The following is a 20,238-nucleotide window of genomic DNA, read 5'->3' as shown; positions in this document are numbered from 1 at the left end:
AATATAATATAATATAATATAATATAATATAATATAATATAATATAATATAATATAATATAATATAATATAATATAATATAATATAATAAATATAATATAATATAATATAATATAAAATAATATAATATAACAAAATATAATATAATATAATATAATATAATATAATATAATATAATATAATATAATATAATTAATATAATATAATATCAATCATATAATATAATATAATTAATATAATTAATATAATATAATATAATATAATATAATATAATATAATATAATATAATATAATATAATTTAATATAATATAATATAATATAATATAATATAATATAATATAATATAATATAATATAATATAATATAATATAATATATAAACTTTACAGAAATATGTTTTTGAGTGATATCCAGCGCTACATTGATGTATGTATTGTCATTCTGTCAACATAAGCTATTACTTATGAATTGATTATTGATTTTACAACATGTCCAATGTCATCATGCTGGAATGTCCACTCTGATAAAAAATATGAGAACAAAAACTCACGATAATCCATGGCTTCTTGGCAAATATAGAGATTTATTGTGTCATTTCCCCATTCAAATGTGATGACATTGGAAATTAATTTAAACCAGCCTGAAAGCCTCTTGAAATGTCTCAAAATCACAGCTCTTGCAAATTATAGGCCTATGTTATTCTCCCCAATTTCCTATCTAGATTGTATCAAGCTTTCTGTTCGGGGTTATTATCATTCTATACCCAACAGCCATTGAACAAAAGTACTTTTAGGCTAAACTTTGATAAAAATCAATACCATGCAAACAGTACCTTATTTATCTGAGGAGGCCAAACAAACAAAACATGGACTTTCCACCTCAGCTAGTCTACATTTGTGCCTCACTTGCACAAGTCACAATTTCATTTTTCTCTTTTGTTTCTGTTAAGTCAGGCACCTGACATTAAGATGCATTGTACTATTAGCCTCCTCTTGGCATTAACAGGTATGTTTATGTCTGCTTTCATTATGACTATTTACGTTCACAAAGGTCATTTGACTTCTAAAATATGCATTGTAATATATTGCTTGATAAATACTGTTACTTGACATGTTGGAGTGCTTTGGCCTGAAGGTAACACTGCTTCTCATTGATTCAAGTTAATTTGGGTGCCTAGAAGTTGTATAAAGACATCTTTTTATAGGCCACCTAGTGTGTGTAATGTTATGGTAATGAGCATTTTAATAAGCTGAAATTTTGCAGGAGGTAAATGCCAGCCTAATAAACCAACTCTACAAATGCTGTTTAATAATACTGTTGGCTCCTTTTCTGCTATTAAGTGCATGAATTTCTCCAGCAATGGTAAATTCTATTTAACTACTGTTTATGTGTTCACTTTATGTGTAGGACTATGCCGGTCTGCTCTGATCAGCAAGAGTCACAAAGGAGATGATCCTCTGCTGCAGTATGTGGTGAATAACTCTCTGAGGGAGCACCCAGTGCTGACCAAACTACGACTGGTGGGTAGAAAAGCACCTTTAGGACATGTGCCACCCTACATAATAAAATAAGTAAATTCATATTGAATTCAATTGAAATAAATAAAATAACATAAGTAAAAAAAAAAAAAAAAAAAGGTATATTGCAGGATTCGAAAGTCTTTAAAACCAGTTGTTAAATTGCTTCTGTTGTGCAACACTCTTTTAATTGAATGCCTTTTTAATATATACACTCACTGGAACTTTATTAGGTATACCTTGCTAGTACCGGGTTGGACCCCACAGTGAGTTTACAAATGCAGTGTCACAAATATGTTACATTTGAATCTTAAATATTTAGATATTTATATATCATAAATGTTCAAAATTCTAAAATTCAGTGTATTACCAATGTACATGTACATTTCAATTTCACTGTATATTTTAATACGAGTCTTCATGTGTATTCATGTGTAGTATCACACACTAACACTAGAGGTCAGTACTCAAAGCATTTTTTCATCTGTATATTTCTGAATCAAGAGAACTATGGAGGACTCCAAGAACCTGATGATGGTGGCATCTGAGCAGGCTCAGCTTATGGCTAATCTTGCAAAACTAATAGAATCCAATAAAACTATTGAGATTGGTAAGTGCAAGCAATATAATTCATGAAAATGATGCATCTGCAATTTATTGCTTACCTGTAAAACACATTTTGCATCTGTTTTAGGTATGTACACAGGATACAACACCTTAAATCTGGCTCTGGTAATTCCAGAGAATGGACGTGTGGTGGCCTGTGAAATTAATGAGGAATATGTGAAAATTGCCAAGCCATTTTTTATAGAGGTATACCAAATCAAAACAGTCCCCCAAGTTTGCAAACCCACTGCCATCAATGTTCTCTACGATCAACTTAGCTCACGCAGCCCTGAATAGTACATTTTAATGCAGGCTACCCTTGCGAAAAAGAAGTACACTTCAAGTTAATTTTAAGAAGTATATTTAAGTAAAGTTCAACTATATTTTTAAGTAGGCCTATACTTTATGTAGTAAGTATATTAAGTAATATCAATGTACGAGTAGTATACTTGTAAGTGTACTATTTCAATACTGCTTGGGACTAAAATGGCCCACTTTTTATTATATAAAGTTTAAATGTACTATAAGTGTAACAGTAGTAAACTTTAGGTGCACAACTAGTTCACAACTATGTTTCTCATTTGTACTGCATCTGTACTAAATGTGAACTTAAAAGTATACTAGTAGTTTACTATTTTACAACTTTAAGAAAGTAGTTTAAGAAAGTACACTTAGTTTGAAGCGTACTCTCAGTAAACTTCTAGTTTAGTAGTATACTTGTAAGTTTTCTTTAAGTGAACATAACATCATACTTATAGTTTACTATTTTTATGTATATTTTGCACTTTAAGTATACTACTATGTTTCTATTTAGGTATTAATTTTTTTATACTTGAAATATACTTTCCCTAGTGAGAAATAAATATACTAAAATGTATTTGAAATACGTTTATTTTATGTCAAGTATACTACAAATATATTTACATTTTCATGTACGTAATATAAATACCCTGCAATTGTACTTTTAGTATACAAAATTGGTATACTTAAAGTCGGCTCAATTGGAAGAACTAATTTTGTACTTAATGCACTTTAGTTATTTAAAGGGTTAGTTCACCCAAAAATGAAAATTAATTACTTACCCTCATGTCGTTCGACACCCGTAAGACCTCCGTTCATCTTCGGAACACAAATGAAGATATTTTAGTTGAAATCCGATCGCTCAGAAAGGCCTCCATTGGCACAATGCACAGTTCACTCTCAAGACCCATAAAAGGTACTAAAGACGTCGTTACAAAGTCCATCTCACTACAGTGGTTCTACAATAACTTTATAAAGTGACAAGAATAGTTTTTGTGCGCAAAAAAACCCCTAAATAACGACTTATATTTCAAAACAAGGCATTATGAAGCTTCGAAGCGTTATGAATCAGTGAGTCGATTCAGCTGTTTGAATCACCAAAGTCAACTGATTTCAGCAGTTTGGCGGTTTGACACGCGATCCGAATCATGATTCGACTTGCTGATTCATAACGCTTTGAAGCTTCATGATGCATTATTTTGAAATCGGTCATCACTATATAAGTCGTTATTTAGGGTTTTTTTGCGCACAAAAACTATTCTCGTCGCTTTATAAAGTTATTGTAGAACCACTGTAGTGAGATGGACTTTGTAACGACGTCTTTAGTACCTTTTATGGGTCTTGAAAGTGTACCGTGCATTGTGCCAATGGAGACCTTTCTGAGCGATCGGATTTCAACTAAAATATCTTCATTTGTGTTCAGAAGATGAACGGAGGTCTTACGGGTGTCGAACGACATGAGGGTATGTAATTAATGACAGAATTTTCATTTTTGGGTGAACTAACCCTTTAAATAGTGCTGAAGTCCAACTAAAGATATACTTAAGTATATTTGATTGTACTAAAGTGGAACTATTACAAGTATACTTTAGGTACACTTTAAATATTTTGCATTTAAAGAATGATATTATACAGAGATCATACAATCCTTACTAATAGTTATATTAAACACATTTTAGGCTTAATATTAAAAAATAATAATAATAAAGTTTCATTATAATATGTATTCCAATAAGTCTCAAGCGATATAGTTAATATGTTAATGGATTTGTAGTATACTTAGTATGAAAAACATTTTTTAATACATTTTGGTATAAGTTAGGTTTTTCACTAGGGTTTCACTGTACTTTAACTCTTTCCATTTAAAAAAAAATTGTATTGTAGCTTCTGGCATCCTTTTTATTGACACTTGAATGTGGGTGAGTCTCATAAGAAAGCAACATTTTGAACAAACATCTGAGAAAATCACCTTTTTGTCAAAGACTACGTCCGGGTGGCATCAGAACGATGATCAAACACAGATGGAGTAGATCGTGTCCATCAACATCTCCAAAGCTTCACAGTCGTTTCCTTTTCATGGGTTTCATTTCATTCGCTAACATTAGGCCATTTTGATTTATATGCTGTTTAATGTTTGATGGTCGCGTTATTTTACATTTGTGTTAGCAATCTTCCATCAATTGTTTTCTGCTTCTTCTTCTCTTGTGTTTTCAGATTCTGTACACTTTCAGAAAATGCGTAATAGCGCCCCCTACCGTATAACAGTAAAAACATGGATAGCCGGAGTATTCAGTCAATGAAAGAGAAAGAAAGAGTAATTTGAAGTAAATTCCTATGTACACTATCAGTGGACTAGCCTACACAAAAATGCAGATACTCAGAAGTAGGAACTTATCTGTTTTCTCCAAAAAATCAATATTTTCAAACAATGTAAGTTTATAAGACAGTACTTTTAAGTATATCTTGATCAGAGTACAATTATAGGCTGCATCCGAAATTGCATAGGCTACTATGTGAGTAGGTACACTCAAAATCCACATTTAAAAAATGGTGCTATATGGCACTAAAAGTGGTTCTTGGTCGTAATCATAGGGGAACCACTTTTGGTGCTATATAGCACCTTTTTTTTTTAGAGTGTACCTACTCACATAGTAGCACCATATCTTAACATGTTCTGTATATGGTAGCGGTGCTATATAGCACCTCAGCCAAAGAACCGGTGAAGAACCGTTGAAGAACTGCGGCTGAAAAACCACTGAAGCACCAAGATTGGTGCTATACAGCACTTAAAGAGGTTTACGAGCCAAGAACCACTTTAGGTTTACACCCTAAACTTTGAACTTACTTCGCGACCATTAAAAAAGTACCTATATAGTATGAATGTAATCCAGACGTACTAGGCTACATCTGCCATTGTTGTTATCATGTGACCTACCAGCGTCAGTTGAGTCCCTTTGCCTCCATTCACAAATCCTCTCCCGTGGCCTCATGGGATAGTAAAGTGTCCATCATATTCGCACTTCATAATCTTGCAGGAAGTAGTAGGTATTCCGGATACTTTTCGCCTACTGTTTTTCAAATACTATGAATTTGGACATACTTCTCTGTTGGCGTACTGTTTTTCGCATACTAGGGAAGTATTCGATTTCGGAGTTAGACTTTTCTGTCAGTATAAGTCAAGTATACTTAAGTACAATTTTAAGTATATTTCTGAGAACTACATACATTTCTGAGAACTACAGTACATTAAAATAACTGACTGAAAGTACTTTTTTATGTTTAGTTTAAAAGAAGTATACTAATTGCACAATAGCAAGAGTATGCAGCTGAAGTAATTTGTTAGGACACATCACTGCTTTAGACAACCATATATGTAAAGCTGCTTCTCCACATACACCTACACATATCAATTTCAATACTGATTACTGCCTGCCACTGCAAGAACACAGTCATCAGTTTAAAGCCCAGCTGGCCAGTAGCGATTGAAGGCAGAGATGCAGAAATGTCCATCAGACTTTACACTGATTGCTGATTGAGACCGATGTGATTGTAGGTGCTGATATCTGCACAAAGCCAAACATCAAAGTGCTTTATCTACATTTTTTTTAATCATATAGTTTTATAAGAATGGCATAAAAACAACACCCAATCAATAAAGCAAACTTATATGTCTGGGAAAAGCAATTATAACAACAGGGATGTTTTGTGATTCACTATGGATTTACAAAGTAAAATTACAACAAATAACTGTAAACTATCTCTGTTTTAGGCTGGATTGGAGGATAAAATAGATATTCGCATTAAACCTGCAGTTGAAACCTTGGGTAAAAATTAAATACATGTATTACAACGTTATTTTATTTTGGGGGGGTTCCAAGTGGAGATATGGGGGGAAAAACATCCTTGTGTCTCCTTTACAGATGAACTCCTAAGTGCTGGTGAAGCTGGAACATATGACTTTGTGTTCATTGACGCTGACAAGAAGAATTATGACACATACTATGAAAAGTCACTCCAGCTTGTTCGAAAGGGTGGCATTGTAGCTATCGATAATGTAAGTATGCAGTACTACACCTATTTTTTTTAAAAGCCCATTCATAAATACATGATGTATGAGTGCACAGCTACATTTTACAGATTAATTTAAATAATTTCGAGATGAATAAAGCACATATATTCCTACCTTTCCTCTTTGGTTATGAGTAAGCTGGTGTCTTTCTGCTGTTTAGGTCCTCTGGAGCGGAAAGGTCATCAACCCAGCTGAAGATGACCTTTCCTCACAGGCCATAGACAAACTGAACAAGAAGTTACACAAAGATGAGCGGATTGATCTCAGTATGCTCACTGTTGGAGATGGGCTGACACTGGCTATCAAAAGATAACCCACATTGTTTAACAATAAATAAATAGTCTATAGAAAGACTGTTTACACATATATTTTTTTTTAAATATACTTTTCTCTGAACAAATAACCACATTTTCAACAGAATTGTCTGGTTTTCTTGAAAACTATGGCCCGTTAATATATTTTATAAAGCTAAAACAGTGCAGCAAGAGCTCTAAACCCCATTGTTATTAATGTTTGCTAAGCTAGCCTACATGAAGCCTTGCAGCGTCGTAAGGTTTGGCCACAAGATGGCGTCATTACTCTTCCCTTTCAAGTTATTTGTACTTTGAGGAAAAACATTAGTACTTATTCAATTGAGTGCAACGTAATTATTTTTTGTACTGTACTATCTTTCATTCATATTTAAAGTGACAACAAAAGTGACAAAGTTGCTTTAATGTGGATTATGTAATCCACATTAAATCAACGTATAGGCTACCTGAATCTTGATATATGATACATTCTAAACATTTCTTTCTGTCGCTGGTAGCAATTTTACATTTCCCTTTCCTACTCAAGAATTGTTATTTAGCATGAATAAATGAAGAAGTGTTACATTTTAATGTGCTGTTGACGTTGTAGCCTTAAAGTTTCGTTTATCTCAAATCAGAGCAATACATGGAAAGTGAAACTTAACTCGTTATTGCAATGATAGGTAACCAACCAATACCCTATAAATACGATGATCGTTGTTTCGATGAACACCAGAGGAGTTCTCGGATTGGTAGAAGGTAAGACTTAGCATCTGCTGTCATATGTGTTCATATATTTCATTAAGTATTCTACAGCTAAAATGAGCTGCCTAACATCAATAATATTTCAACTATTTTGCTAAAGCTTTTGAGAAAAAGAAATTGTAATTATATTAGTGAATACCTTTGATCTGGAATTCCTTTTAATTAGGTTTAACAAAGAATTAAAAATGTATATTTAAGATAGCACTTTATGCAAATTATATTTGACTGACCATTTAATTTTGTTTCTCTAGATCCAATTAAAAATAAGAGGCCAGTCAGATATAGTATAGGCTACTATACAAAGTAAGGATTGACTGAGGAAAAAAAGGACAAGAGTGTAAAAATTAGCATTTATTTTGTGTTTTACACAATAAGAAATGTCTGAAGACGGTCTTAAACTGTTGTCCTGCCACTTTACTTGGGGCTTGCTAAAGGAGGATGCTGATCTTAACTTTCTCGAAGTGAAAGTTTGTGAAAAACTTGCTGTAAAATGCGAGTATGGAGGAAACCTGAAACAAAGAGAATTGAATCTGTTGGCCTTCATTAAACATTTGCAAGGTTTTAACGACGAGGCTCTTAAGAACCTACAACTAGCAAAGGAGGAACATCCGGATGATGACGGGAATGTGATTGTGATGTATGGAAACCTGGCCTGGGTGCACAGTCTCATGGGCAATGCGACTGAGGCCGAGAAATACATCGAGAAAGTAAACGAAATCCTTAAGGCTTTCCCCGCGTCATCTCCAACAGAGCTTCACAGAGAAGTTCAGAGTGAAAAAGCCTGGTCGCTCCTCAAGTTTTCTAGAAAGTCCTACATTAGGGCCAAAGAGAGTTTCCTTGAAGCTCTACAGAAAGAGCCGGAGGACAAGGAATGGAACACAGGCTTTGCCTTTTCTCTGTTCCGTCTGGAGGGACTGAAGATTGGTCAGGACAAGCGTGTACGTTTTGAAGAGTCTCCTGCTGTGCTCCAGTTGAAGAAAGCTCTGAAACTGGACCCGAACAATGCGATGATTAATGTGTATCTGGGGCTCAAGTGCTACAAGAATGACAAGAACGCAGAGGCATGGCAGTACATGACACAAGCAGGGCTCCAGACTAACTTTTTTCACTAGGAGCACAGTGGCCCCCAACTGAAAATTTTAGGGGCACAACCAGAAATTTTAGGGGCGCACACCGTAAATCAACATGCTAACCAAATCTACTAATTTCCACTGTTTTACTAATAGGGATCGGTATCGTTAAGGTTTTAATGGTATTACTACTCTTACCGATACTGCTTATCGTTCCGGTACTTTAACAGTATTCTTACCGGTTCTTTTTATTATACTTTATATATTTTTTTAATAAAAAAAAAAAAACATAATTAAGAACATAATTAACATGGCTTTATAATCTGAAAAGTAAAATATCTATAGCAAAAGAAACCGCAAAGTTTGAACAAAAATATAAAACATCTATTTGTAAATGGACCAGTGTGCCGGCATTCGGAGGGTCTGCTAACATTAATATTACTTAGAAAGAACAAACCTACAAAGAAATCTAATAAAGCAATGCAATGTAAAATAACACTGCATAGTTTTCACTGTATAAATTGATAGATTAATGCTTATAAAAGCTAAAGTTATTCATTCAAGAGATGTGGATATTATCTTTTTGCCTTTTGTTCGTTTTGAATTAATGGCTCAATCGTCAGCAGGTTTATTAGATGCTGCCCCTTTAAGACCGATCAATGTAGAACTAATAGCCTAATATCAAATTCTCCTATTTCTCCAAACTATTTACGCCCATTTAAGATATAAACTGCTAAAATAACTACTCTCCAATCCGGTCATTTTGACACCGGCTATTTGTTGTTTATTTGATGGTTTAGACGCGCACACGAAGCCTACAATATAATGTGCAAATCGGTCAATTTCGCAGCACACACACATAAACCGCCTTGAAGTTGGAAACAGCGTCTCTTGCGCGTATTATTGTGCATTTAATAGCTCTTTATTATCAAACACGTCCCGCAGTTTAGCAACAGTAGAGACTGCAGTTTACAACAATCACTGAATCTGACGTTTAGTTTAGGTTTAGGGAGAAATGACAGCGCAGGGCTGTGAAGGGAAGGATGAGCTCGACGGAACACGGCTATAGGAATAGTTTTACCTCATATCATCTTTTTATAATTATTGAAAGCCAAAATCGAAAATAAAATTAGATTAATATCACAGCACATCCCTAAAGGTTAAGAAGACTAAACTTTTGTGTAGTTCTCTTGGCCATCGTCACTCATTAAAGCTGACGGTGGTGTTGTGTTCGCTGGAGCTCCACGTGACAGTGCTCACTCGCTTTCTCTCTCTTCTGGATTGCGAATGGCAAAAATACATCAGGAACAAATGGTTTAATATTATCTCATATAGAAACGGCTGGCAAAGATAGAATTTGCCAGACATAACGTCTATCAATTATAATTAGTAAGTGTATTTTCTTAATTTCTCCAGTACCGACAGCAGGCAAATTTACTGGTCGCACATGTGCGACTGGATGTAAAATTCAGTCGCACACTCTCAAATTTTAGTCGCAAAATGCGACCATTTAGTCGCACTCTGGAGCCCTGCACAAGCCATCACAATGGCTCCGGATAACCTCAGCGTGGTTTTGCATGTTGCAAAGTTCATGAAGAAAGAGCAGCGTTATGACACGGCCCTGGAGGTGTTGCAGGAAATGCTGAAGAAAGCGCCAGACTCGTCACGCTTACATCACGAGATTGCCAACAATTACCGCTGGAAAGCCATGCAGATTGAAGATATACACAATCCAGAGTTGCTGGGACTTTGCGTTCACCATTTAGAGAAGGGTGCCAGTTTAAACCCAGGTTACATATACCCACAGCTGGAGTTAGCGCTGAGGTATTCAGAACTAAAGCAGATGGCTAAAGCAGAGCAGAAGTTCACTGAGCTGTTTGCCCTTCCTGACCTAAAGCCGGCTGACCGCCAAGCCTGGCATCGCATGTATGGCGATTTCAAACTATACAGGCTGGGCTCAGAGAGAGCTGCGGTTGAGCATTACAAACAAGGCATGATGCTGGGACGAGTGTCCACCGAATGGATCAGCTGCAGAAACAGACTGAGAAAAGTCCTTCAGCGTGACAGACGGGACACATACGAGATCCTGACGTTCTTTGCTTCCTTTAGAACAGAGAACAAAAATGATTGAGAGAGAACACGTTCCACTCGGCTTCATTCATGCAATGAGCTGAACATCAATTCCACTGGCCTTGCTTTGTTTGTCCACTGTACATCTTTATATGAGTGACAAGTGGACGTTTGTGTAAATTAATCTAGTCTGTGTGTGTCCTGTATTTTATCCCAAAAAAATCCTAATTCTTAAAAAAAAAAATCACAATTTCCATATGCAGGTTTGAACAAATATTTTCTTCCTGAATATAGAGGGTTTAAATAATAAAAAATATACTTTGAAGGAAAGGAAATATTGATCATTAACATTTGGCTAAATAGGTATTATGAATTATGTTGATAAACATGACACCTGCAGTAGCTTGATTTCAGTGGAACTAACCATTAACTTATGTACTATAGTCTTTATTTAAAATATTCAAAGTAAAGTCTGCAGCAGATATTTATCATATTGTTGCTGAATTGCTTGTATTCACAAAAGTCATCTTTTATTCAGTAGGCTGGCGGGGATTCTGCTTCATCCGAAATTCAAAAACACACAAAAACTTTTGATGGTGTTTTACTTTCATTATTGTCCAAATCTATTGAATATTCCCCCTATATAGAAAAGAACGGGTCACTATTGAGCTATAGGCTACACCCTTCATTGAGCAGACTCAGAGCCTCCTTTCTGTTTCTGTTTCTGCTGCAGTCATTAAAGCAAAAGGAGGACATACCAAAATGACACGTGTGACACATGACCGTGCTGCCAGTAATCTACTGTAAAAATACAAGACAATCAGCATGCTAAATAGAAACAAGCACTAGTGGTATCAAACAATACAAATAAAGTGTTAAAAAACGGAAGTCCATCATCTTTCTAAACCAAATGTATTTGCATGAGAAGGCAGACGGGTGTGTTTATTATTGGCTGCTCATGAAGAAGCTGCTGTTGGATTCAATCCAGCTCACAGTGACCGCTCAGCATGACTGAAAGTGTAGAGCTGACTTGTGCTTTCTGCAGCACAAACATGTACTTTATAGCTTGAAGAATGTTATTACTGTCACTGCAGTAAAATATATGCAAATATGACATATAGAGGACATTAAATAACACCAGCATAGGTTATCACAATTCTGTTAAAAATGTATTATTATTATTATTTTATTATTAATTAATATGACATGCCTTTTTAAAAGCTGATTGAGACTAAATCTAAACAGTAATGGTACAGAGTTGACTTACACATCATGCCCTAGAAAGAAAGAAAGAAAGAAAGAAAGAAAGAAAGAAGAAAGAAAAAAGAGGCAGTTACTTGTGATTTGAGAGTTGAAAGGATGATGAGGCCATTATGACATTTTTATCATTGTAATAAGGGAAAGATAGGCCTATACATGTTTAATAATTACATAACTTTTGTAAGCTGCTGATTGTAATGGAAAGCTAAGAGTTCATGAGCATCTTTTTTTTTAGCATAGGCCTATATACTCTCACTAATGGAATCTTAGAAAACGCTGTTAAAATGTGTTTTTCCTGTATAGCCTATTCTTATCTATATTATTATAAAAAAATATATATATCCAATTAATTTAAGCATTTTTAGTCGAATGAGCCTGTTCCTCGTATTCGGTAGTTTTCTCAGACAAAAATAATATAGCTAGGCTACCTCTTTTTTTCCAGAATTTCTAAATATTTAGGTAGGCTATAATATGAGTTGGGAATCTGCGGACGAGTGGAGTTGGTGTGACGTCACATCGGTTCCCTAGAGATCGGTGGAGGAGTGAGTGAGTGAGGAATGCGCAGGATGCTGAGCTGAACAGCTGATTCTGTGCATTTAACCCATATGGACAGCTCCATTCCGCTAACCTAGCATCTACTGCAGTATAAAAAGGGGAGCAATTTCACTAAACGTTGCGAAGGAAAACGCACCAGCCTCACAATGGAACGTTTTCTTCATTCACCTGGCCGGACACGGGAAGAGTACCGGTACCAAACGCCGCGTCCTTCATCGCAACTCCTCTCAAGGTCCGCCTTTAGCCTTGGGTCCACAGCACCACTGAGAGGTAATGAAACCCTTACCGAATTCGCCGCAAAACCGGCAGATAGCTTAGATTTTTCTAACAAATATGCAAGTGGCATGAGGAAAATGAGTGAGAAAGAATTACTGCAGGGGCTCAATGACCGCTTCGCGGGATTCATCGAGAAGGTTCATCACCTGGAAAATCAAAACAGAGCGCTAGAGAGTGAAATTGAGGCCATTAGACTCAGAGCAAAATCCTCTTCCTCTCTGTCCAAAGAGTATGAATCAGAACTTAACGGTCTGAGGCAGGAAGTTCACGAGATTGGCATTCAGAAGCATCAGATTGAGATAAACCGTCAGAACCTGGAGGACGAGTTTGACACTTTGAGAGAGAAGTATGAAAGAGAGGCTCGTGGTCGAGTTGATGCAGAGGACAGCATTTCAGTCCTGAAGAAATGCATTAATGATGCATACCTGACCAAGCAAGAGATGGACAGAAAAGCCAAAGCTCTCGAAGAGGAGATCGGATTCTTGAAGAAAAACCACGAAAGCGAGGTAGCAGAAATGATGGCCCATGCCCAGGAGGGTCATGTGACAGCAGAAATCAGTGATTTTAGTAGAAGTGATGTCACTGCAGCTCTGAGGGACATCAGGATGCAACTTGAAGGTCACACCGACTCTGACATCCGATATGCTGAGGAACGCTTTCGAGCGCAGCTCGCCAAACTGACCAAAGCTGCTGAGGTCAACAGAGAAGCTCTCATGGCCACTAAAGCAGAGATTAATGAACACCGGAGACAGCTGCAGTCCAAGAACATTGAGCGCGACTCTGTGAAAGGTGTGAGGGAAGCACTGGAGAGGCAGCTGTATGACCTCGAGCAGCGGCACAATGCTGAAATCCATCACTACCAGGTAGGATACCATGTGATGCACTCTTCAGCCTAGAATATTTGTAATCATTCAGTGTGCGGAATACTGAAATAAGAGCTAAGTTGAGCAATGTTGGGGAAAGTTACTTTTAAAAGGAATGCATTACAATATTCTGTTACTCCCTAAAAAAAAGTATTTGCGTTAGTTAGTTACTTTTTATGGAAAGCTTTTTATTGTGGTTGAATTGGATAATCACAGGTCAGCAGTAAAGACTTTGGAAAGTGAAATTAAATACATAAAGTATATTTGTATTATTTCACATTTAATTATTGGAGGTTTGCGTAATATTCTAAGTTTGCATTTCACTGTTTTTATTCATTTTGAGGAACACTAAATCTGTTTTTGAGCAAGGAAAATTAGTAAATGCAACTACAATAACCATCATGTTTGCATAGCGTACACAACTTGCATTACTTATTTGAAAAAGTAACATTTTATTTTAAATTTAAAAGTAGTGTTAATTTACTAGTTACTTGAAAAAAGTAATCTGATTACGTTACTTGTAATGCGTTACCCCCAACACTGAGCACTATATATATATATATATATATATATATATATATATATATATATATATATATATATATATATATATATATATATATATATATATATATATATATATATATATATATATATATATATATACACCAATTCTACATAATCTAAAATTCAGTATTATGTCATGTGGATTTTTTTCTCTAATGCATTTCCATTGTGTTTACTTATTTTGTCCATGGTGCAGGACACAATCAGAGAGTTGGAATTCGAGCTGAAAAACGCTAAATATGACATGAGCAGTCATGTGAGGGAGTACCAGGACCTTCTCAATGTCAAAGTGGCACTGGATGCTGAAATTTATTCCTACAGGTACTTCTTTGATTACAGTATTAGGATTAGGAAGCATTCATAATAAGATTAAGAAAAAAATGCATTTATCTCATTTATCATTATTTGCTTGTGCATTTTTAGACTCTTTCCATCCCTGATTATGTCCGTAGTGTTAAATGTTTATCCAATTAGAATTGATTTACTTAACAGTGCAAATTAACAGATTTTAAGCTTTATCAGCAACCCAATGGTTTTTGTTTTTTATTCGTACCTGGAAGGTGTAGTCTCGGTATGTCACTGCAGACACCTTCTAGCAGCACAATCACTTATTACATTCCTCTGCATTAAGAAACAATAAATTGGACACATTTTTGACAATATTCATTACAGTGCCGAAACAACCAAATTATAATATTACTAGAAATGTCCGAAGGGTACTGGCAGGGCGTCAAGGTTGAGATGTCATGTCAAGTGTCTCCACATCCATGGCCTGAGGTTTTACTTCATGAGCCCTTGTGAGAAATACAGAGCTCTGCGACAGTTATCATGGAAACTAGCAGTGCAGATTTGGAAAATATTAATGAAAAATAAAATATTATAATTTCTAACAGGACGCATTTTTGACAACATTCAAACTTTCCAGTCCGAAAATGTAATCGTAACCCTATTCCAAAACCTAACCCTACCCATAACTTATCCCTAAAATTAAGATATTGATATTGAAGATTAAGATATTGAAGAACCAGATGTGGAGAACGGCAATGAACACAGTCCTGAGTTAGAGACAGAGGAAAATGAAGTCAAACCAAATTATGAGGATGAACCAGTTGAAAATACTCCAGATGATTCTGAGGTAAGAAAGATGCTGACTCTGAACCAACTCAAGGAATAACACTGATGTAGAAGCATCTAACCCTGGTTGTAAGTCTAAACTTGACATAAACTGTAAACCCTCAAATCTGATTGGTTGATTGGAATGTTGTTTCGGGATCAACAAAGATGTCGATCCAGGAACATGTTGCACTTGGTGAAATCAGGTTCTGCAACGGCACTGTAATGAATGTTGTCAAAAACTTGTCCGATTTATAGTTTCCTAATGCAGTTAAGGCTTAGATGTAAAATGCTCTGGTTGTCACTAGTTGAGCATAGTGAATCTGAATATTATTCAGAATTGTTTTGTTTCCTTTGTTTTTTTACAGGAAACTTTTGGAGGGTGAAGAGTCAAGGTACTCTACAATCTCAGATGCACATATTTCAGTACCATACATTTACAGACAGTCACCCATCTATACTCTCCCTTGTGTCAAAAGGCAGGGGGGAGCAATTCGAAAAGCAGAGCCTCAGTACAAATTTGTTGAAGAGATTATTACAGAGACAACCAGAGAAGATGTGGAGATATCGGACACTGGCTCTGATAAGAGCGGGGAGGGGAGAGAGGGTGACAAACCAGATGAGGAGAGCAGTGAAACTCCTCAAGAGCCCGAAGATATTGAAGAACCGTCTGTGGAGAACGGCAATGAACACGGTCCTGAGTTAGAGACAGAGGAAAATGAAGTCAAACCAAGTGATGAAAAAGAGGACGAGCCAGTTGAAAACACTTCAGATGATTCTGAGGTACGAAAAGATGCTGACTCTGAACTAACTCATGGCTCTACAGAAAAGGCCATTGATGAACAAGAGAAATGTGAAGAAATAGACACAAAAGACACAGAGCAGAAAGACCTGAAGGATGACACGAATGGAAAAGTTGAAGAACCTGAAGAGGAACTTGTGAAAACGACTGATAAACCAGCTGAAGAGACAGAGAAAGATGTCCCCAAACCAGATATGTTAGAAATGCCAGAGAAATTAGAAACTGGATCAAAAGACAAACCATCTCAGGAGCCACAAAGTCCTGAAGCAACAACTGAAGTTAACACTAAACCCAGTGGACAAACTGTGGAGGTAACTTCTCCAAGAACTGAAGATGAGAAACAGAAAGATGCTAAAATCTCATCTCAAGAATCCACAACTAAAAAATCAGCAGAGAAAGAAACAACCCCAGTTCAACCTGTAGATGAAGATACTCCCAAACCAGATAAGCAGGAAGTTGCTGAACATGCTGAGAGTGGAAAACAGACTACTGGAGAGGACACAAAGGAGGAGACCTCTGCAAAAAAAGACAAGTCTGATACTGCACAGGAAGAAACAACAAAATCCGAGCCTATGGAAAAAGACCAAGATGACAGCAATAAACTAACAGAGAAACCTGTGGAGAAGAAGCAAGATGCTCAATCAAAGAAAGAGGAAAAGGAACAAAAATCTGAGGATTCTGTTAAAGATAGCAAAGTTGCTGAACTGGTAAACAATGTGAAAACAGAAAAGGGTGAAAGTATTAAGCCTATAGAAACAGAAAAGACACAAAAAAAGCTTTCAAAGGTTGCAGAAGAACAATCACAACCTGAAAAGTCAAAGGAACAGGAGGACATCAAAAGCGATGGCGGTGTAGATAGCATCAAAACAGAGAAGGCAGAGCTTGCTACGCCTAAAGAAGCAGAAAAGACACAAGAGGACCTTTCAAAAGTCACGGAAGAAAAATCACAACCTGAAAAGTCACAGATACAGGAAGACCGCAAAAGTGACAGTGTCAAAACAGAAAAGGTTGAACTTGCCAAGCCTAAGGAAACAGAAAAGACACAAGAGGACATTACGGAAGAAAAATCACAACCTGAAAAGTCACAGATACAGGAAGACCGCAAAAGTGACAGTGTCAAAACAGAGAAGGTTGAGCTTGCTAAGCCTAAGGAAACAGAAAAGACACAAGAGGACATTTCTAAAGTTACGGAAGAAAAATCACAACCTGAAAAGTCACCGATACAGGAAGACAGCAAAAGTGACACAGTAGACAGTGTCAAAACAGAAAAGGTTGAGCTTGCTAAGCCTAAGGAAACAGAAAAGACACAAGAGGACATTTCAAAAGTTACGGAAGAAAAATCACAACCTGAAAAGTCACAGATACAGGAGGACAGCAAAAGTGTCAAAACAGAAAAGGTTGAGCTTGCTAAGCCTAAGGAAACAGAAAAGACACAAGAGGACATTTCAAAAGTTACAGAAGAAAAATCACAACCTGAAAAGTCACCGATACAGGAAGACAGCAAAAGTGACACAGTAGACAGTGTCAAAACAGAAAAGGTTGAGCTTGCTACACCTAAAGAAACAGAAAAGACACAAGAGGACATTTCAAAAGTTACGGAAGAAAAATCACAACCTGAAAAGTCACAGATACAGGAAGACAGCAAAAGTGACACAGTAGACAGTGTCAAAACAGAAAAGGTTGAGCTTGCTACGCCTAAAGAAACAGAAAAGACACAAGAGGACATTTCAAAAGTTACGGAAGAAAAATCACAACCTGAAAAGTCACAGATACAGGAGGACAGCAAAAGTGTCAAAACAGAAAAGGTTGAGCTTGCTAAGCCTAAAGAAACAGACAAGACACAAGAGGACATTTCAAAAGTTACGGAAGAAAAATCACAACCTGAAAAGTCACAGATACAGGAGGACAGCAAAAGTGTCAAAACAGAAAAGGTTGAGCTTGCTAAGCCTAAAGAAACAGAAAAGACACAAGAGGATATTTCTAAAGTTAAAGAAGAAAAATCACAACCTGAAAAGTCACCGATACAGGAAGACAGCAAAAGTGACACAGTAGACAGTGTCAAAACAGAAAATGTTGAGCTTGCTACGCCTAAAGAAACAGAAAAGACACAAGAGGATATTTCTAAAGTTAAAGAAGAAAAATCACAACCTGAAAAGTCACCGATACAGGAAGACAGCAAAAGTGACACAGTAGACAGTGTCAAAACAGAAAAGGTTGAGCTTGCTAAGCCTAAAGACACAGGAAAAACACAAGAGGACATTTCAAAAGTTACAGAACAAAAATCACAACCTGAAAAGTCACAGATACAGGAGGACATCAAAAGCGATGGCGGTGTAGATAGCATCAAAACAGAGAAGGCAGAGCTTGCTACGCCTAAAGAAGCAGAAAAGACACAAGAGGACATTTCAAAAGTCACGGAAGAAAAATCACAACCTGAAAAGTCACAGATACAGGAGGACAGCAAAAGTGACAGTGTCAAAACAGAAAAGGTTGAGCTTGCTACACAAAAGGATATTTCAAAAGTTACAGAAAAAAAGTCAAAGAAACAGGAGGACAGCAAAAGCGGTGTAGAAAGTGTGACAACAAGCGGAGGGGAAGTTGAAGTCAAGGAGAAACAGGTTGATGAAACACTGAGTAATCAACCCCCCAAAGCCAAGGAAACAAAATCTGATGCAAAGCCCGAGCAAAAGGATACTAAAGAAAGCAAAGTGAAGACGCCAGAAAAAGCTGAAGAGGAGGATAGTGTGACGACCCAAGGCAGTGGAACCAGCAAAGATGCTAAAAGTAAAGAAACTGTCCCAAAAGACAAAGAATCAGACAACGGTGAACATGAAGTGAAGGCTGCAAAATCTGAGACATCAACCAAAACAGAAGCTAAAGCTCTGGAGAAGACTGAGCAGATCAAGGAGAGCAGCAGGAAGGACAGCGTGGACACCAAAGGTCCAGAAGAAACAACTAAACCCGCTAATGTAGAGTAGAATAACAGCAGAAAATATAAGCACCCTAAGAAAAAAATGCATTGAGAAAAGAGAATGAGAAACATGTTTAAATAAGCAACCTCGATGAATGTAATATAGAAATTACAACCATGCAAGTAATCTCAGTTGAGCATGAATTATAGAAATTGCTTTCTGGAAGTCTGATGTTTCTGATGCAGATGCATGCGTACACTGTGATCTACGTGTACATAATGAATGTGTGAATCACGAGGAATGTATAAGATTTTATTTTGCTACATCTGATCAGCCAAATGTATGTTTCAAATAGTGCTATATATTAACTTAATAAATATTCCAGCATATCAGTTTTCATGGTCTATTCATTCAACCGCTTCTCCTACAGAGGAACTAGGCATAGCATACTGAGTTTTGTGAACTGGTGTCTGATGCTCCACTTCTTATCCATGGTTACTTACATATTCTCTTTAGTCGACACAGCTGCTATTCATCTATAAAGGATCATAAGGCATGTGTGTGTGTTTCCTAAGAACTCACTTAAAACTTACCCAGAAAAGAAGAAAAAAACCCTATAAGACTGCTTAATATTAAGATTATATAAAGAGGTCTCTACTCGGTTGAGGCAAGGTTAAACATACCAACTTAATCTGAAGGGATACAAAATGACCAAAGCCTGTCTCTTAACATTAAGTCTATAGCAGTGGCTCTCTAGTGGTTTTTCTTCAAGTTCCAAAGTCCCACATATACACTACGGTTCAAAGTTTTTTTTTTTTGACGTTTTTGTTTTTATTCAGTAAGGATGTATAAAATTATCAAAAGTGAGTCAAGATGTTTGTAATGTTACAAAAGATTTCCGTTTCAAATAGATGCTCTTTTGATTTTAATGTTCTTTTGAATTTTCTATTACATCTGTAACATCAACATTGATAAGAAATGTTGTAATCTTAGGCAGCAAATCAGCATATCAGAATAAGGATCATGTGACACTGAAAATTCAGCTTTGCCCACTTTAAAAATATATCAAAGTCGAAAATTGCAATTTTAAACTGTAATATTTCACAATATTAGTGAGGGGGTTTTATCAAATAAATGCAGCCTTGGTGAGCATAAAGACTTCTTCCTCAATTCACTTCCCCCCAATTTCCAGCCCCAAACATTT

The 20,238-nt window shown here is 36.2% G+C and overlaps 3 protein-coding genes across 4 annotated transcripts; all 3 read left to right on the top strand.

The window, feature by feature from the left end:
- The first annotated feature begins 890 nt into the window (after positions 1 to 890).
- Positions 891 to 7,443, top strand: LOC307142536 (catechol-O-methyltransferase domain containing 1). The gene is made up of 7 exons (XM_079843505.1): positions 891 to 1,004; positions 1,407 to 1,519; positions 2,021 to 2,126; positions 2,211 to 2,329; positions 6,192 to 6,246; positions 6,343 to 6,476; positions 6,652 to 7,443. Exons 1-7 carry the CDS (start codon positions 968 to 970, stop codon positions 6,802 to 6,804), a joined length of 717 nt encoding a protein of 238 aa, XP_079699631.1. The 5' UTR covers positions 891 to 967; the 3' UTR covers positions 6,805 to 7,443.
- A 480-nt stretch (positions 7,444 to 7,923) lies between these two features.
- Positions 7,924 to 11,258, top strand: ifit8 (interferon-induced protein with tetratricopeptide repeats 8; the record flags this gene model as incomplete). The annotated part of the gene is made up of 2 exons (XM_079843503.1): positions 7,924 to 8,633; positions 10,144 to 11,258. The coding sequence occupies 2 exons, from the start codon at positions 7,924 to 7,926 to the stop codon at positions 10,745 to 10,747; spliced, it is 1,314 nt and encodes a 437-aa protein (XP_079699629.1). The 3' UTR covers positions 10,748 to 11,258.
- Positions 11,259 to 12,388: 1,130 nt separating this feature from the next.
- On the top strand, positions 12,389 to 19,208 carry LOC307142009 (uncharacterized protein). Of its 2 annotated transcripts, XM_079842527.1 has the most exons (4): positions 12,389 to 13,640; positions 14,404 to 14,528; positions 15,689 to 15,715; positions 15,800 to 19,208. In XM_079842527.1, the coding sequence occupies exons 1-4, from the start codon at positions 12,648 to 12,650 to the stop codon at positions 19,098 to 19,100; spliced, it is 4,446 nt and encodes a 1,481-aa protein (XP_079698653.1). In that variant the 5' UTR covers positions 12,389 to 12,647; the 3' UTR covers positions 19,101 to 19,208. The 2 variants fall into 2 exon arrangements, with proteins under 2 accessions (XP_079698653.1, XP_079698652.1); XM_079842526.1 differs by having other exon boundaries at positions 12,499 to 13,640; positions 15,689 to 19,208.
- The last annotated feature ends 1,030 nt before the right edge of the window (positions 19,209 to 20,238 follow it).

This window comes from Gobio gobio (assembly GCF_949357685.1).
Source record: "Gobio gobio genome assembly, chromosome: 18".
Lineage (NCBI taxonomy): Eukaryota > Metazoa > Chordata > Actinopteri > Cypriniformes > Gobionidae > Gobio > Gobio gobio.
The sequence above is the reverse complement of the archived record's forward strand: the minus strand, read 5'-3'. Positions and strand labels throughout refer to the sequence as shown.